This window comes from Plectropomus leopardus, chromosome 10 (genome assembly GCF_026936395.1).
Source record: "Plectropomus leopardus strain MGB_pleo_1.0 chromosome 10, ASM2693639v1, whole genome shotgun sequence".
Taxonomy (NCBI): domain Eukaryota; kingdom Metazoa; phylum Chordata; class Actinopteri; order Perciformes; family Serranidae; genus Plectropomus; species Plectropomus leopardus.
In genome coordinates, this window is record NC_142185.1 from 25,534,844 (window position 1) to 25,557,741 (window position 22,898).

Here is a 22,898-nt window from a genome sequence, read left to right on the forward strand (position 1 = left end):
GGTGCTCAAAAGTCAAACGTCACTGTGACCTCTTCTCTCTCATTCTTGTCGATTTCTCAAAGACATCAAGAGGGATTTTTTTCAAATTTGGCACAAATGTTCACTTGGACTTAACAATGAATTTGAGTTTGGTGGTCATAGGTGATTGTGACCTTGCGTCTGTCTCATTCTCGTCAACACAATATGTCAAGAGGGAGGGAGGGAGTTTCCTCAAATTTGGCACTAATGTCTACTTGGACTTCAACTGATTAGAATTTGTTGGTCAAAGGTCAAAGTTCTAGTTTTCCTCAGGAGTTGGAAATGAAGCTAAAGGAGACTGAATATTGGACTTGCATTTGTCCAATAGTCAGAACCACAACTTTAAAGCTAATGTTGCCCTGTGCCTGCTGTGACACAGTCATGAAAACAACTTTATTAAGATAATAATTTGTCTATGTTTTTGACTTGATCTGCTGCCCCCTCCTGGCTTACAAAAAAAAATGTAGTTTTAAATTTTAAGATAGCATTTCTTTAACAGCTGTCTAATGCTGTCTGCATCGTGTTTGTCCCTCTCCAGCCTCTGTACGACACCGCCTATTTGACGTTGTACAACATCAGCTTCACCTCACTCCCCATCCTCCTCTACAGCCTGGTTGAGCAGCACGTCACCATGGAGACACTCAAGAGGGAGCCCTCCTTGTATAGGTGAGGTCAAAGAAAACACTGAAGCAGTAATGCTAAATGGTTTGTATTTGTATCTTTTCCATGACCTTTATACGGAAGCCCTGAGAGGCAAGTGAGAAAAAAATTATTGTGATTTATTTTCAAAGTCTGATCGAAATTAGTTGTTTATCTCCTGTGAGTATGATTTAAGATCAGGTGAAAACAAAGATTTTGTTTCTAAGTTTCCAATTTTTTTTATCTTTGAAAGGTTTGGTAGGTGAAAACATTTGTCTTAGTTTAACTGTTTTTATTACCTGTTTTTACTAATCCAAAAAATAAGGGGTTTAGGCAGTTGATTTTTTTTTGCTAAATGTTTTGGTTATAAATGTATTATAATTGACATGACACAACACAACACGAAACGACACGACGTGACATGACATGACATGACAGAGAGACATGACACACACCCACAGTACACAAGGTTTTGTCTCTGAATGGAGTTTTAATCTGATGTGTTTACAATCAACCAGGCAAAACAGGTAATAAAAATTACAAGTCCTTAAAAAGTCATGGAAAAGTTATGAAATTTTGTTCAGGAAAATGTGGGTGAGCTCTAAATAAATATACTGGTGCTTAGAGTGCATGATGAAATTAAGAAAATATGAACGTTGTTAGTTCTATTTAGAACAGAGGAAGCGGCGCGCTTCAGCCTCTTGTGGCCAAAATGAACATCACACTTGTTCTTAAAAAAATCACCTGTTTTTATAGATTTTCTTTTTTATCTCACTTGCCTCTCAGGGCCTCCGTACATTTATAATACAATATTTGTTGTGTTTGCTCAACCGTCCTTTTATCTGTCTTCTGTCCTTCCTTCTCAGGGACATAGCGAAGAACTCCCTCCTCCGCTGGCCTGTCTTCCTGTACTGGACGTGCCTGGGTGTGTTTGACGCTGTTATCTTCTTCTTTGGTGCCTACTTCCTGTTCGACAACACCACTTTCACCAGCAACGGCCAGGTGAGCCTCTGCGTCAACAGAGGCAGTTAGATCTGTCATTTAGTAAAAAGAGCAGAAATAGGACAGTTTGTGGGGCGTTCGAGGTGTCCTTTAGGGAAATTAAAAGAGAATAATGGACACAGAGTTGGCGCTTTCTTTTAGGAACACTCATCCATCTCCATTGGATTCTCATGAAAGAGGAGTTAAGTGTTGCAGGATGACTTTGTGGGCATGTTTTTGTTAATCTGTAACAGTAAGGTTTCTGTCCCAGGCCCCCCTGTAGGTCAGCAACATTGGATCTCCATTCATATCGACAACGCAATAGCATCTTTCTCTGTATTGTTAATTTGTATCATGTCAACTGTTTTCGATTGCCTTTGGTCCTGTTTTTTAAGTTGAAACATCCTGAAATTCATTTTACCCTTTGTCCTGATTCCTTTCTCTTTTCTTCCCCTTCCTTCTCTCTGCTTCCTCTCTTTATTTTGCTCCTCTTCTCCTTCCTCTTCTCTCTCTTCTTCCTCAGCTTATGACCACCAACACACAGATGGTAAGCCTGTCTCCCTCCCTGTCAGCTCTCTCTGTCTTTCACGCTTTTTTAGTTCCTGTCGTACCGTTTAAGCTTTCAGTTTGACCGTTTCATCCAGTTTCATCCCTTCTCACTTCACATCATCCATGCACTTTCATTTGAATGTGTAGTTTTCTAGTGCTCCATTATTCCCCCTAATCTCTGTAAAGCCCTGAATCCCACACAGTACCTGAACTTAACAACTCCACTGACATAGTAGAAACCTTAGATGCTTCCCCACATTATCCTCGTGTTTCGTTGTGGTAGTAAATAGAGTAATGCTAGTATGTATAATATAGATTAAGATCCAACATCTGTTTGTTGTTCTGTGTTTGTGCATTTGTGTGTGTGTGTGTGTGTGTATTTGTATGTCCATGTATTTGTGTGAGCAGTTTTGGGGTTTTTTCATTTCACTGCTCCAGCATCCAGGGATTGGCAGGACAGTTTTCATCCTTTACTCTTTGTATCTTGGTGACAAACAAACAAAAATAAAGCAGGTTTAAAATGGAAATTCTCACTATATTTCCTGATCTGTAAAGGGAAGGATTAATGAATGAAGGAATTCTAGGACACACATAGACACACTGTCACCTGATATCAAAGAAAAGCCAGAGACTTTGTCTTACTAAGTTTCTGTGCGCTGGAAAATCACCATTTCTAAGCAGAAGAGAAAAGATAATGTTGTTTCAGAACCTTAGAGTGCAGTCTCAGCTTTTATCAAAGAGTATCATAAAGTCAAGAGCATGCACCCCGCAGCAACATCGAGGGACCCAGAAGCACACTGCACAGTAACCCCCCCCCACAAAAAAAACAAAAAACAAACGCCAAAAACAAAAAACAGAACGACTGCTCAACTCAAAGCAATCTCAGTCAACTGAGGGTCATCAACTTTAAATCTGCAACTTTCAAATAGCAGTGGCTGTTGTTAAACTCAGCCTTCTTTGACTTTAATTCATCAAGAATTTTCTCAGTTTTGGGATTCTTTGTACACCATGAAGGCATGCAGGAAAGACAGATTTCTTGACAAATTCAGCGTGACACAAGGTGAGCGAATTATTACTTTATGGGATAAAGTACTTATTTAAAGGGAACAAGCCGATCACTTTCACTGCAGCAGACATAACTGACTCCTTTTTTGTGCTCATAGATGCACTGTAAAGCCACAGGATGTTCACTAATCCATGGATGCAGGGTGATAGTGGTGTGTGATTGATGTGACTGCTAACCCTTCTTCCTCCTCTTTTCCCTTGCAGATGTTTGGGAACTGGACATTTGGGACTCTCGTCTTCACTGTGCTGGTCTTCACCGTTACGCTCAAGGTGTGTGAGCATATGTCTTCACAAATGAAATAGATGGGAAAAGAAAACAGTTGTGTCTTATTTTATTGCATAATCCTTGCATTTAAATGAGTTCATTACCAGTGCACGTGTGCCTCATCGTATGTGTGTACCAGCTTGCGGCCCTCATGTTAACGAGCATGTTACATAAATGATCGACTACTCTGGCCGCTCAGTTTGCACATCAGTAAACCCTAAAGGCAAAGACATTGACTTCATTGACTATTTGAGTGTTTACTATGTATATATTCTGTTTGTTTCAGCTTGCCTTGGACACACACCACTGGACTTGGATCAATCACTTTGTCATCTGGGGGTCGCTACTTTTCTACGTTATTTTCTCTCTTCTCTGGGGAGGCATTATTTGGTATAATGTGCTTTAGTTTTTTTTAAGCATGTATATTGTTTATGTAGGTTGAATTAGGAGATTTCTAAAACCCTTTTCTATCGTTCCTGTTGCTGCTCAGGCCCTTCCTCAACTACCAGAGGATGTATTACGTGTTCATGCAGATGCTGTCCAGCGGTCCGGCCTGGCTCAGCATCATCCTGCTCATTACGGTCAGCCTGCTGCCAGATGTCATCAAGAAGGTCCTCTGCAGGGCCATCTGTCCCACAGCCACTGAACGTGCACAGGTAAGAACTTGACACCAGCTCCACAGCGAAATGGTTGTTTTAAAGTGTTCTCAGGTTAGGTGTTTTTTCTGTGGTGACTTCTGCTTTGCTAAAATCATTAACCAATTAATGCTTCCCCATTATTATGAAAATGAAAATTGTGCCACTTCAGTTCACAAGCTGAAAAGACCTGATATAGTTGGTAGAATTTAGGGATGCACCAATTAATTGGCCGAACATTAGTATCGGCCGATATTCACCTCGTTGCCTGTCATCGGCCTAGCAGCAAGTCAAATTACACTAAGTAATAGCAGTGGTCGATGTTTTCTGTAATGTCATATCAATGCGCAAGTTAAAAAGCAGGGCTCGAAATTCAGGGCTCATTAATGCTTAATGTTACATATGAGGATGGAGATGGAGAGACGAAACAGAGCAGTACCAGTGGAGATCTTGGAGGCAGTGTGGCATAGTTCAAGCGAGATATGACCCTAAGAGACAATGAAGACATGTAAATAATGGTGGAACCAAACAAATCTGTAATATATAATAATGTATAGGAATATAAAGTGAAAGTAGTAAAAATAATTCTCCATCCACATGTATATAATGGCCTCACAGACCACCGCAGCTTATGTTTAAAAATAAATTATTATGACCTCCTCCACTGTCCACCGTCTCCTGGTTTGTAGTTGAAACTTTTGACTCTGCCATCTAGTGGCATATATAAGCTGTATTTATGCCAACATAAAGGACGCATGCAAATATGAGGCCAGTGAAGTTTGCAACTTTTGAAATGCACATATCTATTTTTTTTTTACGTATAGGGAGTATAAATGTGCCTTAACAGCATCCCGTTGTAAGAGGAACAAAAGAAAATGTGTTTTGGACAAACGGAGATCTTATGCAGGACACCTTTGGGCCCCTTTTAGTCATTCTGTGTCCTTCCCTTATAAATTCAGAGGTTTTTGGGTGGTCCATTAATGCAGCTCTCCTTGGATTCGTTTTTCCTCAGCGGCAGTTTGTAACTCACGAGTGGATAATTGATCTGTTTATCTGTTCAAAGTTGATCAAATCACATCAAGAAATGAGAGGAGCAGCTGTTGGTGTGTGAAAGCAAAATTTGACTTTAAATTTTTTGCGCTGGTTTAGAGACAGTTAAATGAATGGCTGAATACATAACAATTAACAAACAAAAGAAAACAAAGTAAATGGCTATAAGCCAAGAATTATTTAAACATCAGTATTGGAATCAGCCCACAATTTCACAATCCGTGCATCCCTAATAGCATCCACTCCTACACTTGCTGATACTTAATATTTTGACTGTAAGAAACCACCCAAATAAGCTGCAAATCTATTCCACTCAATTAATCATCCAGGAAGACCATTTGGATCCCTAATCGCTTTGAGCAACAGCGTGATATAGAGTGACTTTCTGTCCCCTGTGGCTCAGCCTCACCAGCCTGTGAAGTAAGCTTTTCCTTGAATGGGAAAAATGAATGAAAGGTCTGACAGATTTCTCCCTGCTGTGCTCTTTCTTTTCTTTTCTCCCTTCTCGCTGCACCCTGATGGACAAACCATAATTCACACTCCATCCAACCTTTCTCCCTTTTCTGTTCATTCACTTGCCTTATCCTCCTTTTTCTTCTTTTTTCTTTTCCTCCCTCTTCATTACTGTCTCTCCTCTCTTGTTTCCCCCCACTGCGCCTGTGTGACTCTGCACTCTGCACTCGCTCGCACTTTCGGGGTAACTGCAGTCCACTCGCCCGTGCCTTACTGTGGAGCCGTCCACCATCTTCATGCTTTCTCAGTCCTCCAGCAGAATGAGTTTCTGATTGGCCCAGAGAGACGAGAGAGGAGCAGGAAGAGGAGGTGACTCTCTCTCTTTTAAGCCCTCATCTCTGTATGCATGGTGGCATGTACCAGTGTTCAACCACTTATCACTGTCTCAACACCTCGCCTAATGTGAAACTAACTGCCAGGACGCTGTTGATAACAATAATGTCAGTGTTTTGCAACCCAGGTTCAACTTGTATGCTTTCCCCTCTAAACATGTTTCCTGCCATTTTTAAGTCACCCTTTCTATTATATATTCCATTTGTTTTGTGTTCCCTTTTATATTTATTGTTTATGATATTTAAATAGCACGTTTTTTTCATGTTGTCACCTTATCTTGTATTTTTTTAATGATTTTGGTACGAGTGGGAACACAGGTTTTCTAAGGTTGTCAAAGGCAGATTAGAATAATTGTTGGATAAGCAGAATTTCTTCTGTGTAACACATCAGTTTGATGTTTCTTAATTACTGTAAGGCTGAAAAAAATTACTCAATTAATCAATGTTGACCAACAAAATATATACTATAATCTCAAGTGTCAGTATGCACAGAAATATAAAGAAAACCTTACATTTAAAAAAAAAAGATAAAGAAAGAGGCCAGAATAAAAATTGCAACATTCAAAACAGACAATAATAATGACAATAATAATAATATTAATCAACATGATATTAAAATATAAAAATAAATAAAAAAACACTTTTATTATCATGTATTTAAGCCCATATAGAACAAACCACGTGTAGAGGTATGAGGTCATGGTTTGTTAATGGGTCCAAAGTTTTATAAAGTCTGAAGCTGTGTGAGGAGCAGCTGATGTTTTTTCTAGCTTCACTGCACTAAAAGCCTTCCTTGTCAAATTCTTTGTGTGAAGACACAGGAAAAGCTCAAATGCAAAATTTGCTATGGTTTATTGGTTTAAGCCAGCCAACCAAAACACTGCTTTGAAGCCCATATCTGTAGTAAGATACCAAAATCCAAACAAAGCAATCCTATTCTGTAACTGCAAGGATGAGTAAAAATATTAAAAATTTCACTTTGAAATGTGAGCTGGGAAGTAAAACCTGATCAAAGGGGTTAACTTGAAACCAATTTTGTGCAGGTGCTATGTGAGCTGCAGTGAATATACACTCAGCTGGCAGTTTATTAGGTAGCTAAAATAATGCAGTCTAATGCAACAGTCCTGAAAAAAATCCTAGGATTTATTGCAGGACTGACAAACTGTCTGAACAGGTTCAGTTATCACCTCCTCTCCTTTAACGTCATCCACAGAAGGTAAGGACCGTGGGGGCCCTGGAGGGCTGTGTGGCTCCTGCTGGTGGAGGGGGAAGCAATGAGAGGAACCCGCTCCACCCTGATAGGACCTGTGAGGGAGACAGTGGAGAAAAAGCTGCTAGGACCTATGACTCCATGATGTCACACAGCCACAGCACCCTTTGCAGCAAACCCTAGAGTACACCCCCCTAGGTGGGCTAGGGTCACCATGGTAACAGCACACAGAGTATTGACTGTGGGGAGTCGGGTTTTTAATGCTGCTGCCATGATGCTTCCTGCTGCTCTGCACTGCATGGGGCATGCTGTCGTGCACCGGCTCAGGCTGAGGGGGAACAGTCTCCACTATACAACTGCATCTAAATTTCCTTCTGTCAAACCGACTTTCAGGAATCACAATCTCCAATTAACTCAGCCGTTCTGGTTGCAAAACGCGCTGTGCTTCTCGCTGCATGTGGGTCGGGAATTAAGTTGATCTAGGCAGCAGCCAAATGAGAAATTTTATCCTGTCTTTATTACACCAAGGGTACTTAAAATCTGTTGCCACTTGTCATGAGAGCTCCAACAAGTAGCGGGCTAGTTGTGACTCCTCTATGTGAAAGTAAGCTACAGGAGCACAGACTGAAGGTTCTGGGTCAGAGGAGGTTTAGTTGTAAAATTTGAGATGGCTGTTATGCTTTAGAGGTTCAAACAGATTTGGTTAGTAACTGAGGTCATACGTTATTAGGCAGGGTCACTAAAAGGTTACCTAATCCAACCTTGATGTCACACATGAAACTGATCTTGGAAAATCCAGGTTGTCTGTGCCAAGTATGTGCCACAATGATGACATCTGGTGTTGGAAAATGGAATAGCAAGTGTAATTTATGTGCTCATTTCATAAGCATGCCTGATGTAACATAAATATTAATCATAATGGGAATTTTCAGAGGGTTTCTCTTATCAGTAAATTCTGTTTCTTGTCCTAATTTGCTCTGTAGATTTGATTCATAACAGGGTGTCATTAATCATTAAAGCGTAACATCTGACTAAAACAAACCTATTAACCTTCACGTGTTGTCACAATGCAGGAATTTCTAACTTTGATATAATACTTTGAAAAATATTGATACTCGATACCATTTTCGATACTACTGGGAAAAATTGGCAGTGAGGAAATACAATTTAAAATTTCATTAACCTGCTGAGACTTACTATAAACCCATTAGTGTGGGGTTTTTTTTAGGGGAGACAGGGCATCTTTAGGAAGAGATACTAGGTCAACAGTATATATCATCATCATCAAACAATTGTTTATTCAGGGAAGATTGAGTGACCATTAAGGTCTCTTATAGCAATGACCTGAATTCACATTAGTGGGGTAAAAGGATAGATAACATATGATAGCAATCACAATAATGTTATAAATTCCATTAAAAACAAATAACCAACAATTTCTGTCAAAATTTCTAACAGCAATAAAAACAGTAAAAGGGACAAAAAAGTTTAATAGCAAAAAAATCTGACACTAGTGGAAAAACTGGAGGTTACAAAAGGTCATTTTTATACAGTGAGGTTTAATGAGTTTAATTGATTAATGTGCTGTTAAGAACTATGAAATCTAATCAATTGATCGATCGATAAGCTATGCAATGCTGTTAACCCTATAACACCTGGACCGTCATCAGTTTTCTTGTGCTGCATTTAGACACCTTTCAAAAGCATTTTTTACCTCTGGAACCTGAGAAAATTGGTTTGATTTTTTTCAAAACACAGGAAAAGAATAATGAGCAACTTGGCAAGATATATCCTGCAAACTGTAGATAAAGTAAAAGGTGACCAGGAAATGAAAAAAATTGAGAAAAATGTCCCAAAACTATTCTACAATTTAATATAATTTAATATACAATTTAATATAAAGAATTTATAAGACAATTTACAGTTCTCTTAATTATATATTTAAAAATTTGTTACAGAGGAAAATAGAATTATTTGTTGGGATATTCATTTTCTTTGTTTGTTTGTCTTTACATTTTTCTTTTTTTTAATTTTGTACTAATTTTCTTGTAATGTCTTATTAATTTCTTGCTATTTTGGGGGGCATTTCTTGTTGAGTTGCTCGTCGCCCTCTGATGATTTTGAAAGAAAAGAAAGCTAATTTAATCAAGTTTCAAAGAGTTAAAGTATATGCATTATGTAACAGTGAGCTTTGATTGAGGTGTCGTGGCCTGAAATATTTCAAATCGATATGCATCGATGTATCAATATTTTTGACAACACTAAAACCTTCTGAATATAACCCTGCTGTTTGATCTTATGCATCAAGCGGTCTCACATCTCATTCACCTCTGTGATTAATCTGCATGGTGACATTCTTTTCCTTCTCTACTGCTGTTTTTTGGATTTCCTCATGACGTTGCGTCTTCCATCTCTCTGCAGGATCATGAGAGGCTGCTGCAGGGTGGCGTGGCTGAGTCGACTCCACTGTCCTCTCGTCGATCCTACAAAGGCACGAGCACAGACTCCTCTCACCTCCACCTTGGCGCTGCGGAGACGCTGTCGCTCCGTAGGTCTGACCCCCTTCCGCAGAAACTGCTGGTCCACTTGGCAGAAGGCGGAGGGGCAGACTTGTGCTCCCTCAGCCCCTATATGCTCCGTCTTTCAGGGGCGGGGTTCGCCTACTACGCTCCGGGGCCTGAGACCTCCGTGTGAACACAAACGAAGGCTCTAAAACTATGAGTGTGTGTGGAAAAGTGCACCTCAAGATGTGCAACACAAGATCTGCGTCTCAAGGATGGAGGATTTATAGAGCAACATGTTCACACACATCAACCTCCATGCTGAGTTCACCATGTGCATTTTTTGGGCTACACCTGAGTGAACAACCCTTTAGATATTACAGCCCTGACGCCTCATCTTCATACTTTGACATCTTTTCCTACTCACCTGAGAACAAAAGGGGAACCATGTGCGAAGGTGTTTCATGCACTATGAGCTGTCCTGTTTTCAGGCCTTTTTTGTACTCCTCGTCCTCATTTTCAGTCTTGCCTGTTCCTCCACTTCCGTGTCCTTTTTGCTCCTTTGTCCTAAACATTTAACGTTCAGTCTGTGGTCTGGCCAAGTAAGGGGCAGCCGTCAGCCCTTTAGGTGTGCGTGCGTGTGCATGTGCGCGAGTGTATGCATGAAATTTGCCTGTTAACTGTATGTTTGTATGTGACACACCTTTGCCTTACAGGTAGCCACACAGCAGCAGGCTAGGAGCCAAAGGAGAAAGGTGTTAAAAAAAAAGAAACAAAAAAGTGGTGTATTACAAAGCCTTACACACACACACACCCATCAGCTGAGGAGAGAAACGGGAAAGAGGGATGTGCAGTATTTGAGCCACCCTGCCTTAATTCATACATTTTTAGTGGATTATATTTATAGGTCAGTTAAAACTTGTTTTTCGAGGTTCAGAGGGCATACGTGTCTGGTACAGTGTGTCTGTTTTTCTTCTTGTAACTTCACGGTTGTGTCAGGTCTTTTTTTTTTCATACCTGCCAGTTGTAGCATGTCCCTGCTGCATGCTGATCTGTTCTTCTCGCCATTTGTCCTCATTCTCCCTCCACGTCATTCATCTCAATCAGGGGTCAGCAACCTTGACTATCAAAGGAGCAATTTTTGCCCAAACAAAAAAAAGTATCTCCCAAAATCTGTCAGGAGCCAAATATCTGAACCTTTTAATGAAGGCTACACAACCTTCTAAGTCTAACTAGCCTATCAATCAATCAATATTGGATTATTTAGTGGTTGAAGCCTTGAACACCTGGATCGAAGTTTTCTTTTGCTACATTCAGACACCTTTCACTTGCATATAAATCTCTGAAGCCTGAGAAAATTTGTTTGATTTCTTTCAAAAACATGGGAAAGAAGAGGAAATGTCCCGCAAACTGTAAAAAAGAAAAAAAAAAAACAGTAAAAAGTGACAAAAAATGATCTGAAAATTATCTGGGGGTGATATTAGATGATGTTGATGTAGATGAAGAGAACTATATATATATTATATTTGTTTTGCACTTTCTTGAGATAATTTTCTTGTTTATTTTTATTTGTCTTTTACTTTTCTGTCTTTCTTTTTTTGTGTGCTTATTTTCAGTGAATTTTCTTCTGACTTTTTATTGATTTCGTTTCTTCTTGTCTCCCTCTACCCATGTTTTCCAAAGAAATCAAGCCAAATTGCGATGTTGCAATGTTTTTTTCAAAACTCTGTTTTCTTTCAAAAACATGGGGAGACAGCAACCAGCACATGGCCCAAAAACTTGCAAGAAATTCGTAAAAAAAAAAAAAAGAAAGTTAAAAGGAAATTACCTGAAAATGAGCAAAAATAAATACAGAATATATAAAATATATTTTTTAAAAAAAGGTATTTGTATATATTTTATGATGTGTTTTTCTTTTGCATAATTTTAAATGTAAAATTATTATAATTTTAATGTAGTTTTCTGGACATTTCTTTCCATTTTTTAAGCAGATTTTGCAAAATTGGTCTGTGCCCTTTCTCTCCCATGTTTTTGAAAAAAAAAACCAAAAAAAAAAACAACAACAACACAATTTCCTTAGGATTCAAAGGGCCATGAAGCTTGTGAAAGGCATCTGGATGCAAGACAAGACAACTAATGTCAAACCAGGTTTCAAGATTTAATTAACAAAATCCAATTTTTCCTTTCCTTCTCTGTCCCTTCCTTCCTTCCACCCTTCCTTCCCTATTTTGTAGTAAGTAACCAAAATGCCTCTGGGAAATGTAGTGGAAAGTTGACACAAATATAAAAACTCAAGTACTCTCAAAAATACTTAAGCACTGTGACAAAGTATTATTACTTTGTTGCATCACACCACTGCTCCACATGCAGCTCCAGAGCTGCAGATTGCTGACCCCTGATCTTAAATCAGGCCACGACACCTTTTCTGTCTCCCAACAATAAGCACACTGTACCCACTCCTGCCCCCTGTGCGGCCGCCTAGGGTACCAGCAGCAGCCCGAGACTCGTGGAGTCTTTTATTTATGGATGTCCTGAATGCTATTCCTCACTGTTTGCATTGTGCTTGTGTGTTTTGCTGCCATGCTCTGTGTTATGCAAATGTAAGAATGTCGCGTCGAAGGGGTTTTTCTCTGTGTTGCATTTATCCATGAGTTTTTCCGTATTCTATTGATGGCAGTCACTGTTGATGTATGGATGTAACTTAAAAAAAAGAAACTTTTGATATATATTGTAGTGAGAAGGGGTGTTATGTAGTATGTTGTAAGTAGGAGAGAGACTTGAATCGGCGATGTCACAATCAATAGAATGTCGAACTGATTTGTCCATCATGTCCTCCAGCTGAAGATTGTAGCTCATAATGGACGAACCTCTTTTCTGCATCTCTAACATCCGAAGTCCTCTTTGTCCAAAGCATATCTGTCTAGTTGCACAGCAAGAAGTGACTGACTCTGGAAGTCTTGAATGTCCGATTCCGAAGCATTTTTGTATGTTTATACAGTTTATTTTCATACACATCACCATCTGCCAACATGTATAGATTTATTAACAGGTGTTTTTTTTTGTTTTTTTTTTACTGGGGCACAGATGATTTATTTGGTTGGAGGTCTGGATTTCTCTCATTCAGTTTTCACTCCACAAGCCTCCAAAACTTTGGGGGGCTCAACGTCTTGACCTCAGTAGATTAATAGAAGGGCCTTGGTGCTTGTTATGCAGTGTCCCACCTCACTGTGCTGTTGCCATAATCTATCCAGACATATTCTACATCCTACCACAAAAAGGTCTATTTTACTTTACATGTTGGGGAATTCTTCAAACACAGCTCCGTTTTTCACTTCTTCTCGTCATTTCTGTGTTGTCCATTGTGAATATTTCTTTTGCTACTTTTGTATCCCAGAGAGAAGACTATATTTTAACTCTGTTAGAATGTGTGTTCAAGTTTGTAACCAAAATTAGAGCAACATATATGTTATATGATTCATTAGAGATTTACCAATAGGTCTACACACTGCACTTTGTTCTACAACAGATCAGTTTTTCCCCTAAAACAAGGACTATTGTCTGTCGACTAGGGTTTATAAGTGTTCACTCTTCCTCACAAGTTATTTTTCTAAGAAGAATGTAGTGGGTGAGAAAAAAAAGTGACCAAATAACTTGACTAGGAACGGACTGTCTGTAGCCTCTGTCTCAAAGTGGGTTTATCGCACCAGCCTTCTACTGCTGATCAGAATGTCAAACTGCTTTTCTAAGTCCATCAGCAGGACAGCAGGTGCTCGTCTCGTCACTCCTGAGCTTGGCAAAGGTCTGAAATGTCGACTTCTGTGCTCTGAGCGGCACGCCTCATATCATACCTTCAGTACAGCACTGTTTGTATTACTAAACAGGTTTTGAGAATTTTCTTTTTGTTTTTGGATAAAGATTTTAAAAGTTCACCTGTTGACTTTTTGCCAGCCTGTCTGTAGCAACTGAGGGCAAAGCACTGTATTGTCATTCTGCTTGTAATAAAGAAAGAGTGAAAACACTTTGCCCTCTTTGTTAATGTTTTATTATATAATTTTTGTATTTATATTACATTTTACAGCGACTGTCTGTGGCTGCCAGTATTTGGGTACTGTATTTCTCCTGTCACTTCAAAACCTGTCATGATCTGCCTTTCCAGCATTAAAAAAAAATCTTTATTTCAAACTTTTAACAAACAACGTGAGCAGAAACAGCATGTTTACGGAAACATAGAACTGCCAGGCCAGAAAAAAATCCAGTGATTAGATGTTTTCATGTTATAACAAAATATTTTCATGTTATGCCAAGATTCAATGACAGGAAATGTTTTTATTACAACTATATATTTATTTATTTTGTTATTATGTGAAAAGTTTCATGTAATGATGTGATCCTGTATCACATAATATGACTTGGGATTACATTATAACATGTTAAATAAATATATTATTCTAATAAGAAATGTTTCTTGTTATAAAATGAAAACATCCTGTAACATGAAAAATATCCTGTTATAACATGAAAATATCTTGTAAAAACGTGAAAAAAACATCTTGTTATAACAAGAAACTCTTCATGTTATTACCTATACAATCCCATACTGGCAGTTCTGTGCTTCCATTGAATGTAAACAGAATGAAACACATACAAATGAAACATTAGAAGACAAAAATAAAAATAGTACCAAGCAGAAAAGGACAACAAAGGTAAAACAAATCAAACATAAATAAATGCAGAATAAAGACGCAAGTTACTTGTGACAAAAGATTCACTGAAAGATTTTGAATATAATGCATGAATTTATTGTTCTGATCGCTTTTCTGTTTTGTGAGGAACTCAACTCAACTGAAACTGATTTATATAGCACCGGTCATACAAACATCAAGCCCAAAGTGCTTTACATGGCAAAACTGAAATAACACAGAAACAATTTTAAGGATATAGGTCCTTTTATAAATAATAATTATAATTAAAATTATAATTAAAATTATAAATAAATAAAATTATAAATTAAATTATATTAAAATTATAAATTATTATAAATAAAATTTAGCAAGACTAAAACATTCCAACAATAAGACCATTTAAAAACTGAAAAAGCAAACATAACAAACTAACAAAAAAGAGACAATTAAAAGTATATTTCATAAAAATGAAATAATATATAAATAGGACGAACGTGTTCCATTTCCTTCATAAAAAATGATTTACTTTTTTGTTGCAATTTTTTTTACAACTTGATAATAAGAAATGCATTAATATCATTGTTGCTGTAACCATAGCACCCACATATAATATTTCTGCAGTAAATAGTACCGAGAGAATGTTTTCTATAAATTTACTGTCTAGCAGAAGTATAAACTGTAAGTAAAGATCTATAGATCTATATGTTTATATATCTTTACATATCGATATTTTTATATACAGCCGATGAGCAGAAGTCTCCACCCATTTTCCGCCATTACACAGTCACGTGATCGTCACATCCCCGCACACCTGCCAGTCCTTCCCGCGCGTCACACAGTTCAAACCCGTAAACACTTCCCTGTCCTCCCTTGGGCGTCTCTAATTCATCTCGACTCCTAAAACATTGTCAGACTCACGATGGACAGTTAAAAAGTGTAAAACTCGATGCTGCAGAACCGGATATATTATATTTTTTAAATTTACTTCACTGCATCAAAACTTGCCGCCGACTGTTAGCTTCGTAGACTCGGTTGTGTTATGCTAGCAGCGGCTAATGTAGCCTGCAGCCGTTAGCTGCAGCCAAGCTAGCTCGTAGCCTCAAACAGAGATGAGGAGCGGACCAAAAGCGCCAGGTAAGCTAGCTACACCCTTTCTTTTTGTTTGTTTTTAAAGTTGTAGTTTACACAAAGATGCTCTGTCACAATGGTCACGATTTTGAGACTTGGAGAATTAGGTCGTAATATTATGAGTAAAAGATATTGCGAGAAAAATGTCGTGTTTTTTCAGATTATAGTCGTAACATTACAAGATTAAAGTCCTATTTTGTAGAGAAAGTGGATATTATGTTACGGAGATAAACATATTGCCAGCAAAATATAAAACAGGCGAGAGCAAAGGCAGCCTTCTTGGCAACCACTGTCCGCGGTGTTGTGTCCCTCTCATAAAATAACGATTTTTATTAAGTTAAAACATTTTTGTTGTAAAATGCAGATCTTGTTCTTGTAAAATTAAGAGTTTATTCTCATAAAGTTACGACGGTTTTTCTCATTTCTCATTCCCTCAACTGCGACTTCTTTCTCGTCATATTACATTTTTTTCTCATAATATTATGGCTTCATGCTCGAAATAACGACTTTATTCTCGTAATATTATGACCCTATTCTCGAAATCTGACATGTTGTCTTCTTTAACATGGCTTCAATCCTCCGTCGTACTGGGTCGGCATTTTGAAATGCCCATTTTGAAATATTGTTGGTTTTTGTTTGTGTTATTTTAATCTCACAGATTTCTTCCAAATTAATGGAGACACAACTTTTAACAGATCTCAGTGTGTACAGATTCAAAGGGATGCATATACAGAAGAAATTATTTATTCTATGCTAATCTTACTTTATTTTTACATGCATATTTTATTATGTATTTATCTCTAATATGCCTTTTGCACCTCTTGTCTGCAATTTTTAATTTTTTTTAATCATTCAGTAATTGATTTTATCTTGTATATCTTATCTCATTCTCTTTTATTGTAAATCTGTATCTTTTATTGTGTTTTAAATTTATTACTCTGTAAAGCACTTTAAATTGCCCTGTGTATGAAATGTGCTATACAAATAAAGCTGCCTTGCCTAGCACTTGTTGTGTGTAATTTCTTTCTTGTAAAGCATGTTGGGCTGCATTTCTTGTATAAAAGGTGCTATACAAAAAAGTTTATTATTGTTATTATGAAATTATCCCCATGAAAGTGTGTCCCCAGATTCATTAGGCTGTACTCTGTTTACACACATGAATCCTCCTGATGTGTTTAGATCCAATATGACCAGTTTCACATTAAAATATTTTATGACTAAACTTACCAAACCTTAAACCTCTTGTGTAATCTTAACCTGTCAACTACTACTGATCCTCCTAAACTAAAATATTTAATAATCAATCTCCTTATTTTTTAAATTAATTTTTTCTTCCTCTCTTTTACTTGGTCATTAATTGGTTAACTGCCTCTTATCATTTTAAATTTAGTGCAGAAATAAGTTTGTCTGTACAAAAAGAGTAACTATTGGGGCAACCTAGTCAGGAGGAAGACATACTATTATTACTCTTAGAGCCATGATCATAGTCCCCCAACCTAACTCTGACCTATGTCATAAACAGTCTTAAAAATGATAAGACATAAAACATATGATTTCATGATTACCACTTGCATTGCTGTCACCCAAAAGTCATATTTGATTACAGTACATATTTGGGCAAACATTCTCCCTAACCCTAAGTAATTGGTGTCAGGTCTCTTTATCATTCCCCTAATTTGTTATAGTGAAATGAGTCTTAAATTTCATTATGAGAGGAATTTTATTAAATTCCACTTGCTGTAAGCTGCAGGAACCCTGCTTTTGTAAAGTAACCCAACCACTTTTGTCATAACCAAGTGTGGTCACATGGTGGCAATGCAGCATAATCAATGATGCATGACCATTGGTACTGTGTTTGTCTCTGCGGATGAAAATGTACCATGACACAGCTGTTATTCCTTGCATCCACACTGGATGTCGCCGTCGGATCATTTGTTTGTGTGAAACTGCAACGCTGACCTTCACTTCCCTTCCCCCTCTCTGTCTGACAGGTCTGCACAGGTTTGCACCATCATGTGTGCTGAGGCTGAAGCATGCATGTGCGAATGAGGCTGTCTCCCGCTCCACCTCCTCCCCATCTCCATTGCCGGCGTCCCCTGCCCTGCATCCTTTTGCAGAAGACTCGTCACTGCAGCTGGGGCTGTCACGGCCGAAGCAGCTTCAGCATCACTCACTCATCCGTCTCTGCTGCGTCCTCTCCATCCTCGAAAGCATCCATTTCTCACAAGCATCCCAGCACCTCCAGACTGCACACACCCCCTCGCTTTCTCAGATCTCTCTCCTCCAGCACTCTTGTGTCGCACAAGACAGCAGCCAGGCAGTCACATCCAGGGCTAGTTTACCCTGCTGCATCCCCCTCTTCCCTTCTGCTCGGCTGGGCTTGCCGCCGCCAACAGTCCCCCTCTCCCATCCTCTTCACCATCAACCACTCTCCGAAGCACCGTTCAGGGAAAAACAGGCAAGCTGTCTCTTTTTCCTGCAGAAGTGTCTTTTGGCTGGGCAGCTGGTCTCCCACTGTCCCTTTGGAGGATGATCCTGTGGATGAAGACAGAGGAGATGGCCCTCGGGGAGCTGCTGGAGAGACTGAGGACAGTCACTCAAAGCATAGGTGGGTAACAACACACTCAACACAAACTGTAGTCCCTGATCGTTGTGTTTATGATTGCAGAGCATTGTGCATGTTTGAAATATGGATATCAGTAAAATATTAATCACTATGCATCCATACTAAGAGGCAAAATAGTATCTCTTGCTTCATTAAATTTAGGTCAAATAAAAGGCAAAACAAGGGTTTGTGAAGACAAATGCAGGATCATCATGTCAGTGAGCTAAAAATCATTGTTTCAGCAGGCAACCTGGTTTAATGTGTTCATGCTGTTTCTGCCTCGAGCTAGGGAGGTGTTTAGTCAGTAAGCTGTGTTTTTATCACAAGACCTGCTTTTACAGTTTATGCTTGTTGTGGAAAATGTGATACTGAGTTGTGTTATCTGATCCATTAGGAGAAAGAGTAGTGCATGGTGTTATGACAGGAGTTAAAATTATTTTTAATTCAGTCAAATGGTCCATTTATCACAGGCAAAGCTCTCACTGTAATAATTTTATATTTATAATATTGGATTGCATTAAATCTGACTTGTAATCAGTACACTGGTGGCTGAAAATGTACAAAAAAACAGGCTGCAGACAGACCGATGTCATACTGTACCTTACTGGCCTATTTCCTCGATGCTCCACCCTCACAGTACTGTCTGATCAAAAAAGGTGTTGAGTGCAGAAATGGGATACAGTGACCTATATATTATCCTATAGCCACTGTAACCCAGGACTGATTACTTAACATGAACATGCCACTTCAGGTAGTTACATCACTTCTTAGCTTTTGCTGTCAGGGCAGTGCTTTTGTGTTTTGTGCAAAGCATGTGTGTGTGTATGTGTGTGTGTGAGCGAGAGACAGCCTTTCATATTTGCTCTGAGCAGTCAAAGCGGCCTGCATGGATACATTTTAGGCCCTTCATTTCTGACTGCAGTGAATTATGCAGTCATGGATAGAAAGCTGTTTCAGAGCCTTTTTTAGTTGACACGAGAACCCTTTTCCAGACTGTAGATTTCCTGACGTTGCTCCTGCAGCCTTGTGATTTATCCTAACTGACTGGAGGACAGATCTTTATCCTTGATCAAACTAATGCCCCTAATATGAATGAGTGATATACCTGATGTATTGTTCTCATCTCTTTTGATCCATTTATAGAGATCTCCTTTAATCCACTCACTGCCGGCACACAGCCACTCTCACAGGCATGAATACACACACACTCTCTCTCACATTAACAATACACCTTTTATTTCATTTTGTGTTGATCTTGTTAGAAATCAGTGATTCTGGTCACATTTAGAGAAGCCACAGCTGCTCATTTAGTGATGACTGAGTCATATGTTATTGTTGTTTCACATCTTGAGTATTTTTAGCTGTATTTGTAGAAACTGTGTACCTACAGCTACAGTATGTGTGTGGAGGGAAGAGGAAAAATGTCAAGTAGGTGCCTATACTGTGGCTACTCTCTGTATGATTTTTTTAATCTTCTATCATGGCGAGACTCTTGCTGCAATCATTAATCCAGCACAGGAGGCTGTAGTTGCATCTCCTCCTCCTTAGCACCAGAGATAGTGAAAGTATGGCGGCAGTGAGTGGGTGGGAGTGAGTGAGGAGGGGGGCCTTGGCTTTTTCCGATGTTAGAGGAATAAATCTGAACAAACTGCAGCTCTTAAGAAGAATTACGAGCTTCATGACTTGATTTCAGACTGATAACAACAAAATTAAATGATAAGTGTGAAAAAATGTCAGATTTTTTATTTAAAAAGTATGGAGTCGAAGTCTGTGACATTATAGTGAACATTTGCAGACAATCAGTGGTAGCACTCTGCTTATAAGGAAATGTGACAGGAATGTGCTGTGGCAGGAGGATGAGAGCAGTAATCGGCTCAGAGAGGAGAGTAACACTGATCACAGAAGACAGCAGAGAGGAAGGGAGAGTGAGGAAAAGAGATTCAGGGAAGCAAAGTCAACTAAGGATGAAAAGGAGTCAGCATTGTTTAATCCAGCGAACTCCAGAGCTGAAAAGGAGGTGTCATGTTGTAGAAAAGCAGAAAAAAACATTTCCATTTCCTTTTCCCCAGAGAACAAGGTGCAAACACACCTTGTGTCTGGTCTGTAATTGAACATGCAATATCCCCAAACACTCTGTGACTGACCGTATCTTCCCTTTTTTGGTGAATACAGTCAGTGGCAGTGATACAATCCATCCATCTATTAGTGTCCTCATTCATTTAGCAGTGAGTGGGCAGAGTTGTTGAGCACAATTATCCGTGCTCACTCGACACAAAAATAATTAATGGAATAAGTGTGAATTCACAATAGCTGCCACCTCAATGTCAAAGTTCAGCCTCCTAGGGCAAAAACTAACCACAAAACCAACCAACAGATGAAGCTGTAGAGCTCCTGGTCGCAACTGATGAAATAACTTTGGTTTTGGATTGCTGGTCGGACAGAACAGCAAATATAACATTAAGAGTATTCACCAACATTTGCTAATTAACACTAAACATGAAGTTCTGTTTTGGCTGGGAATTACGTTTTTTGCAGGTATATAGTCAAGTGGAGACTTTGAAAAAAATTGACCTGATGGTTGTGCTAGATGAAAAGTTAAGGGGTCACCAAAGTGTTTATAGTTTGTCCTTAAGGGGGTAATTAATACATGTACCAAATCTCATTGCAATCCATTAAATAATTATTGTTACTCAAAACCATAAATGTCAGCTTCATGTAGGTGCTAACGGAAAATCAGATGAGCACCAAAGTTAGGATAGGATACATTATCTGGGAACCACTAATGTCTGTACAAAATCTTGTGCTAATCCAGTCAGTGTATACTGAATTTTTCTCTTGAGAAGTGAAAATTTTAAATTGCTGTTGGCGCTACAGGAAAAGTCAGAGGATCACCAACGTCTGTATGCTTCATCCTCTTTGAACGATTAATATCTGTACAAAATTTTATGGCAATTGATCCAATAGCAGCTGAGATATTTCAGTCTGAATCAAAGTGGTGGACTGACCACCTAACATTACCACTCACTGAGCCACGCTGTTGGCATGGCTAAAAAATATGTTGTAAGTAAAACTTAAGTGTTAAAAAACAACAGCAGATTTTTTAGTTTAGATAAATCATTGAAATGAAAATAATTGCAGCACTAATCTCAAACAGCTTCTCCTCCACTCTCTAACTGGGTATTTGACCTACTTCCAGTTGATTTAAAGGGACACATCCAGTTCACTGAGTCACAGGTCTCAGCTTTTCCAGCAGGAATGTGCTCATCTGCAGCCGGTAATGCCGCTCGGGGAGACTTTTTTATTAATCATGCAGTAATAGTAACATATTATATGTTGGGGTCGCTGTTTTTTGTGTGCAGAGTATGGCTAGTATGTATTCACACCTCTCTGCTTGTGTTTGTGAGACTGTCTGGTGGTGTATTTGCTGCTGAGCAAAGCAGGAGCTGAGGTTTCTAAAAGAGTGTGAGCTCCAGGCAGCCCAGCTGTCTCATGACTTTATGGTTTTGATCAATCTGTCATTTGCTATTGATCTAATGCTCCTCTGTTGCATTGTTTTGGATTGAAATCACATTAAGGAAAGTTGCTTACAAGTCAGATAAACTAAAGACTCTATTGTTGACATAATGTGATTGTCAGGTTCCTTATTAGCTTAAGGTCAGGGGTTTGTTCAACTTGCGTAAATGAGCTGTGCTGTTCATCCCACCAGGCAGAGCAGGTGTATAGCCAGATGGATTCACCAGGTCACCATTAGTCTCCAGCCCATCAGCTGTGGTCAGAAAGACGCCAGTAGCCAAAGTAGCCAAAGTCAGCGAGAGTGCTGCCATAATAAGGCATTCTCAGTTTATTTAATTTTAGTGAGCAGAGGTAGTCATGTATTTGATTTTTTCTATCAAACTAATTTAATTTTAAACTGTCTCCAGAGTGAGTTTAACCCTTTAACACCTGAATCACCATCAGTTTTCTTGTTCTGCATTCAGACACCTTTCATAGTCATTTAAACCTATGAAACCTTAAAAATTGGTTTGACACATTCCAAAAACATAAAAAAAACCATAATGAATAACTTGGCAGGAAATGTCGCGCAAACTGCAAAAAAACAACAGTGAATTACAGAATTAAATATCTCCAGTTTTTAGAACTTTCTCTTTTTCTTCATTTTTTTCTTTTTTTTTCTTCTTTCAAGGTAATTTTCTTGTACTTTTTTTTTTTTTATTTTATTTTACTAATTTCTTCAATTATTTGGGCCACTTCTTGCTCCTCGCCCTCTTCCCATGTTTTTCCAAGAAATCAAACCAAATTACTCAGGTTTCAAAGGGTTAAAGCTTTTATTCTACTTCATGTTTTTATCTGCTGTATGTTTACATTCACTCTGATGACATGTCATATCATCTCTTTTTTAAAATCATATTTAGACATACATAATAGAACAGTGTGTTTCTTAGTGGCAATACTTATGAATTAATAATGTCAGGTTTCTAACCACACAAATGGTGTCTCAGTAGGCAGCAATATCAGTCCAACACTTTGGTCCATACTGAAATATCTCAACAACTACTTGGTGAAATGCCAGGAAATTTTGTACTGATATCCATGGTGCCCAGAGGATGAATCTTAGTTAGTTAATCTTAGTTATCTCCTGACTTTTCCTATAGGGCCACTCTGAGTTTGACATTACAGATTGATTTAATATCCCCCAACATGATAAACTGTGATAATGTTGGTGAT

General features: G+C 38.6%; 2 protein-coding genes across 7 annotated transcripts in view; both read left to right on the forward strand.

Moving 5' to 3' along the window:
• The window catches only part of LOC121948982 (phospholipid-transporting ATPase IH-like), a 50,190-nt gene extending 36,411 nt beyond the window's left edge, over positions 1 to 13,779 (forward strand). The window contains exons 24-31 of one of the 6 annotated variants that reach the window (XM_042494564.2): positions 557 to 684; positions 1,524 to 1,659; positions 2,162 to 2,185; positions 3,457 to 3,522; positions 3,804 to 3,907; positions 4,008 to 4,173; positions 7,261 to 7,474; positions 9,679 to 9,817. In XM_042494564.2, coding sequence (XP_042350498.1) covers positions 557 to 684; positions 1,524 to 1,659; positions 2,162 to 2,185; positions 3,457 to 3,522; positions 3,804 to 3,907; positions 4,008 to 4,173; positions 7,261 to 7,440 — 804 coding nt within the window. In that variant the 3' untranslated portion in view covers positions 7,441 to 7,474; positions 9,679 to 9,817. Of the gene's footprint in view, positions 1 to 556; positions 685 to 1,523; positions 1,660 to 2,161; positions 2,186 to 3,456; positions 3,523 to 3,803; positions 3,908 to 4,007; positions 4,174 to 5,909; positions 6,025 to 7,260; positions 7,475 to 9,678 lie in introns of those variants that run through there. The other 5 variants (XM_042494565.2, XM_088083388.1, XM_042494561.2 and 2 more) reach the window with 5 other exon arrangements.
• A 3,692-nt stretch (positions 13,780 to 17,471) lies between these two features.
• The window catches only part of mcf2lb (mcf.2 cell line derived transforming sequence-like b), a 53,054-nt gene continuing 47,627 nt past the window's right edge, over positions 17,472 to 22,898 (forward strand). Inside the window, exon 1 of the mRNA XM_088083392.1 lies at positions 17,472 to 18,176. Within this exon, the coding sequence (XP_087939518.1) occupies positions 18,098 to 18,176 (79 nt within the window). The 5' untranslated portion in view covers positions 17,472 to 18,097. The remainder of the gene's footprint in view (positions 18,177 to 22,898) is intronic.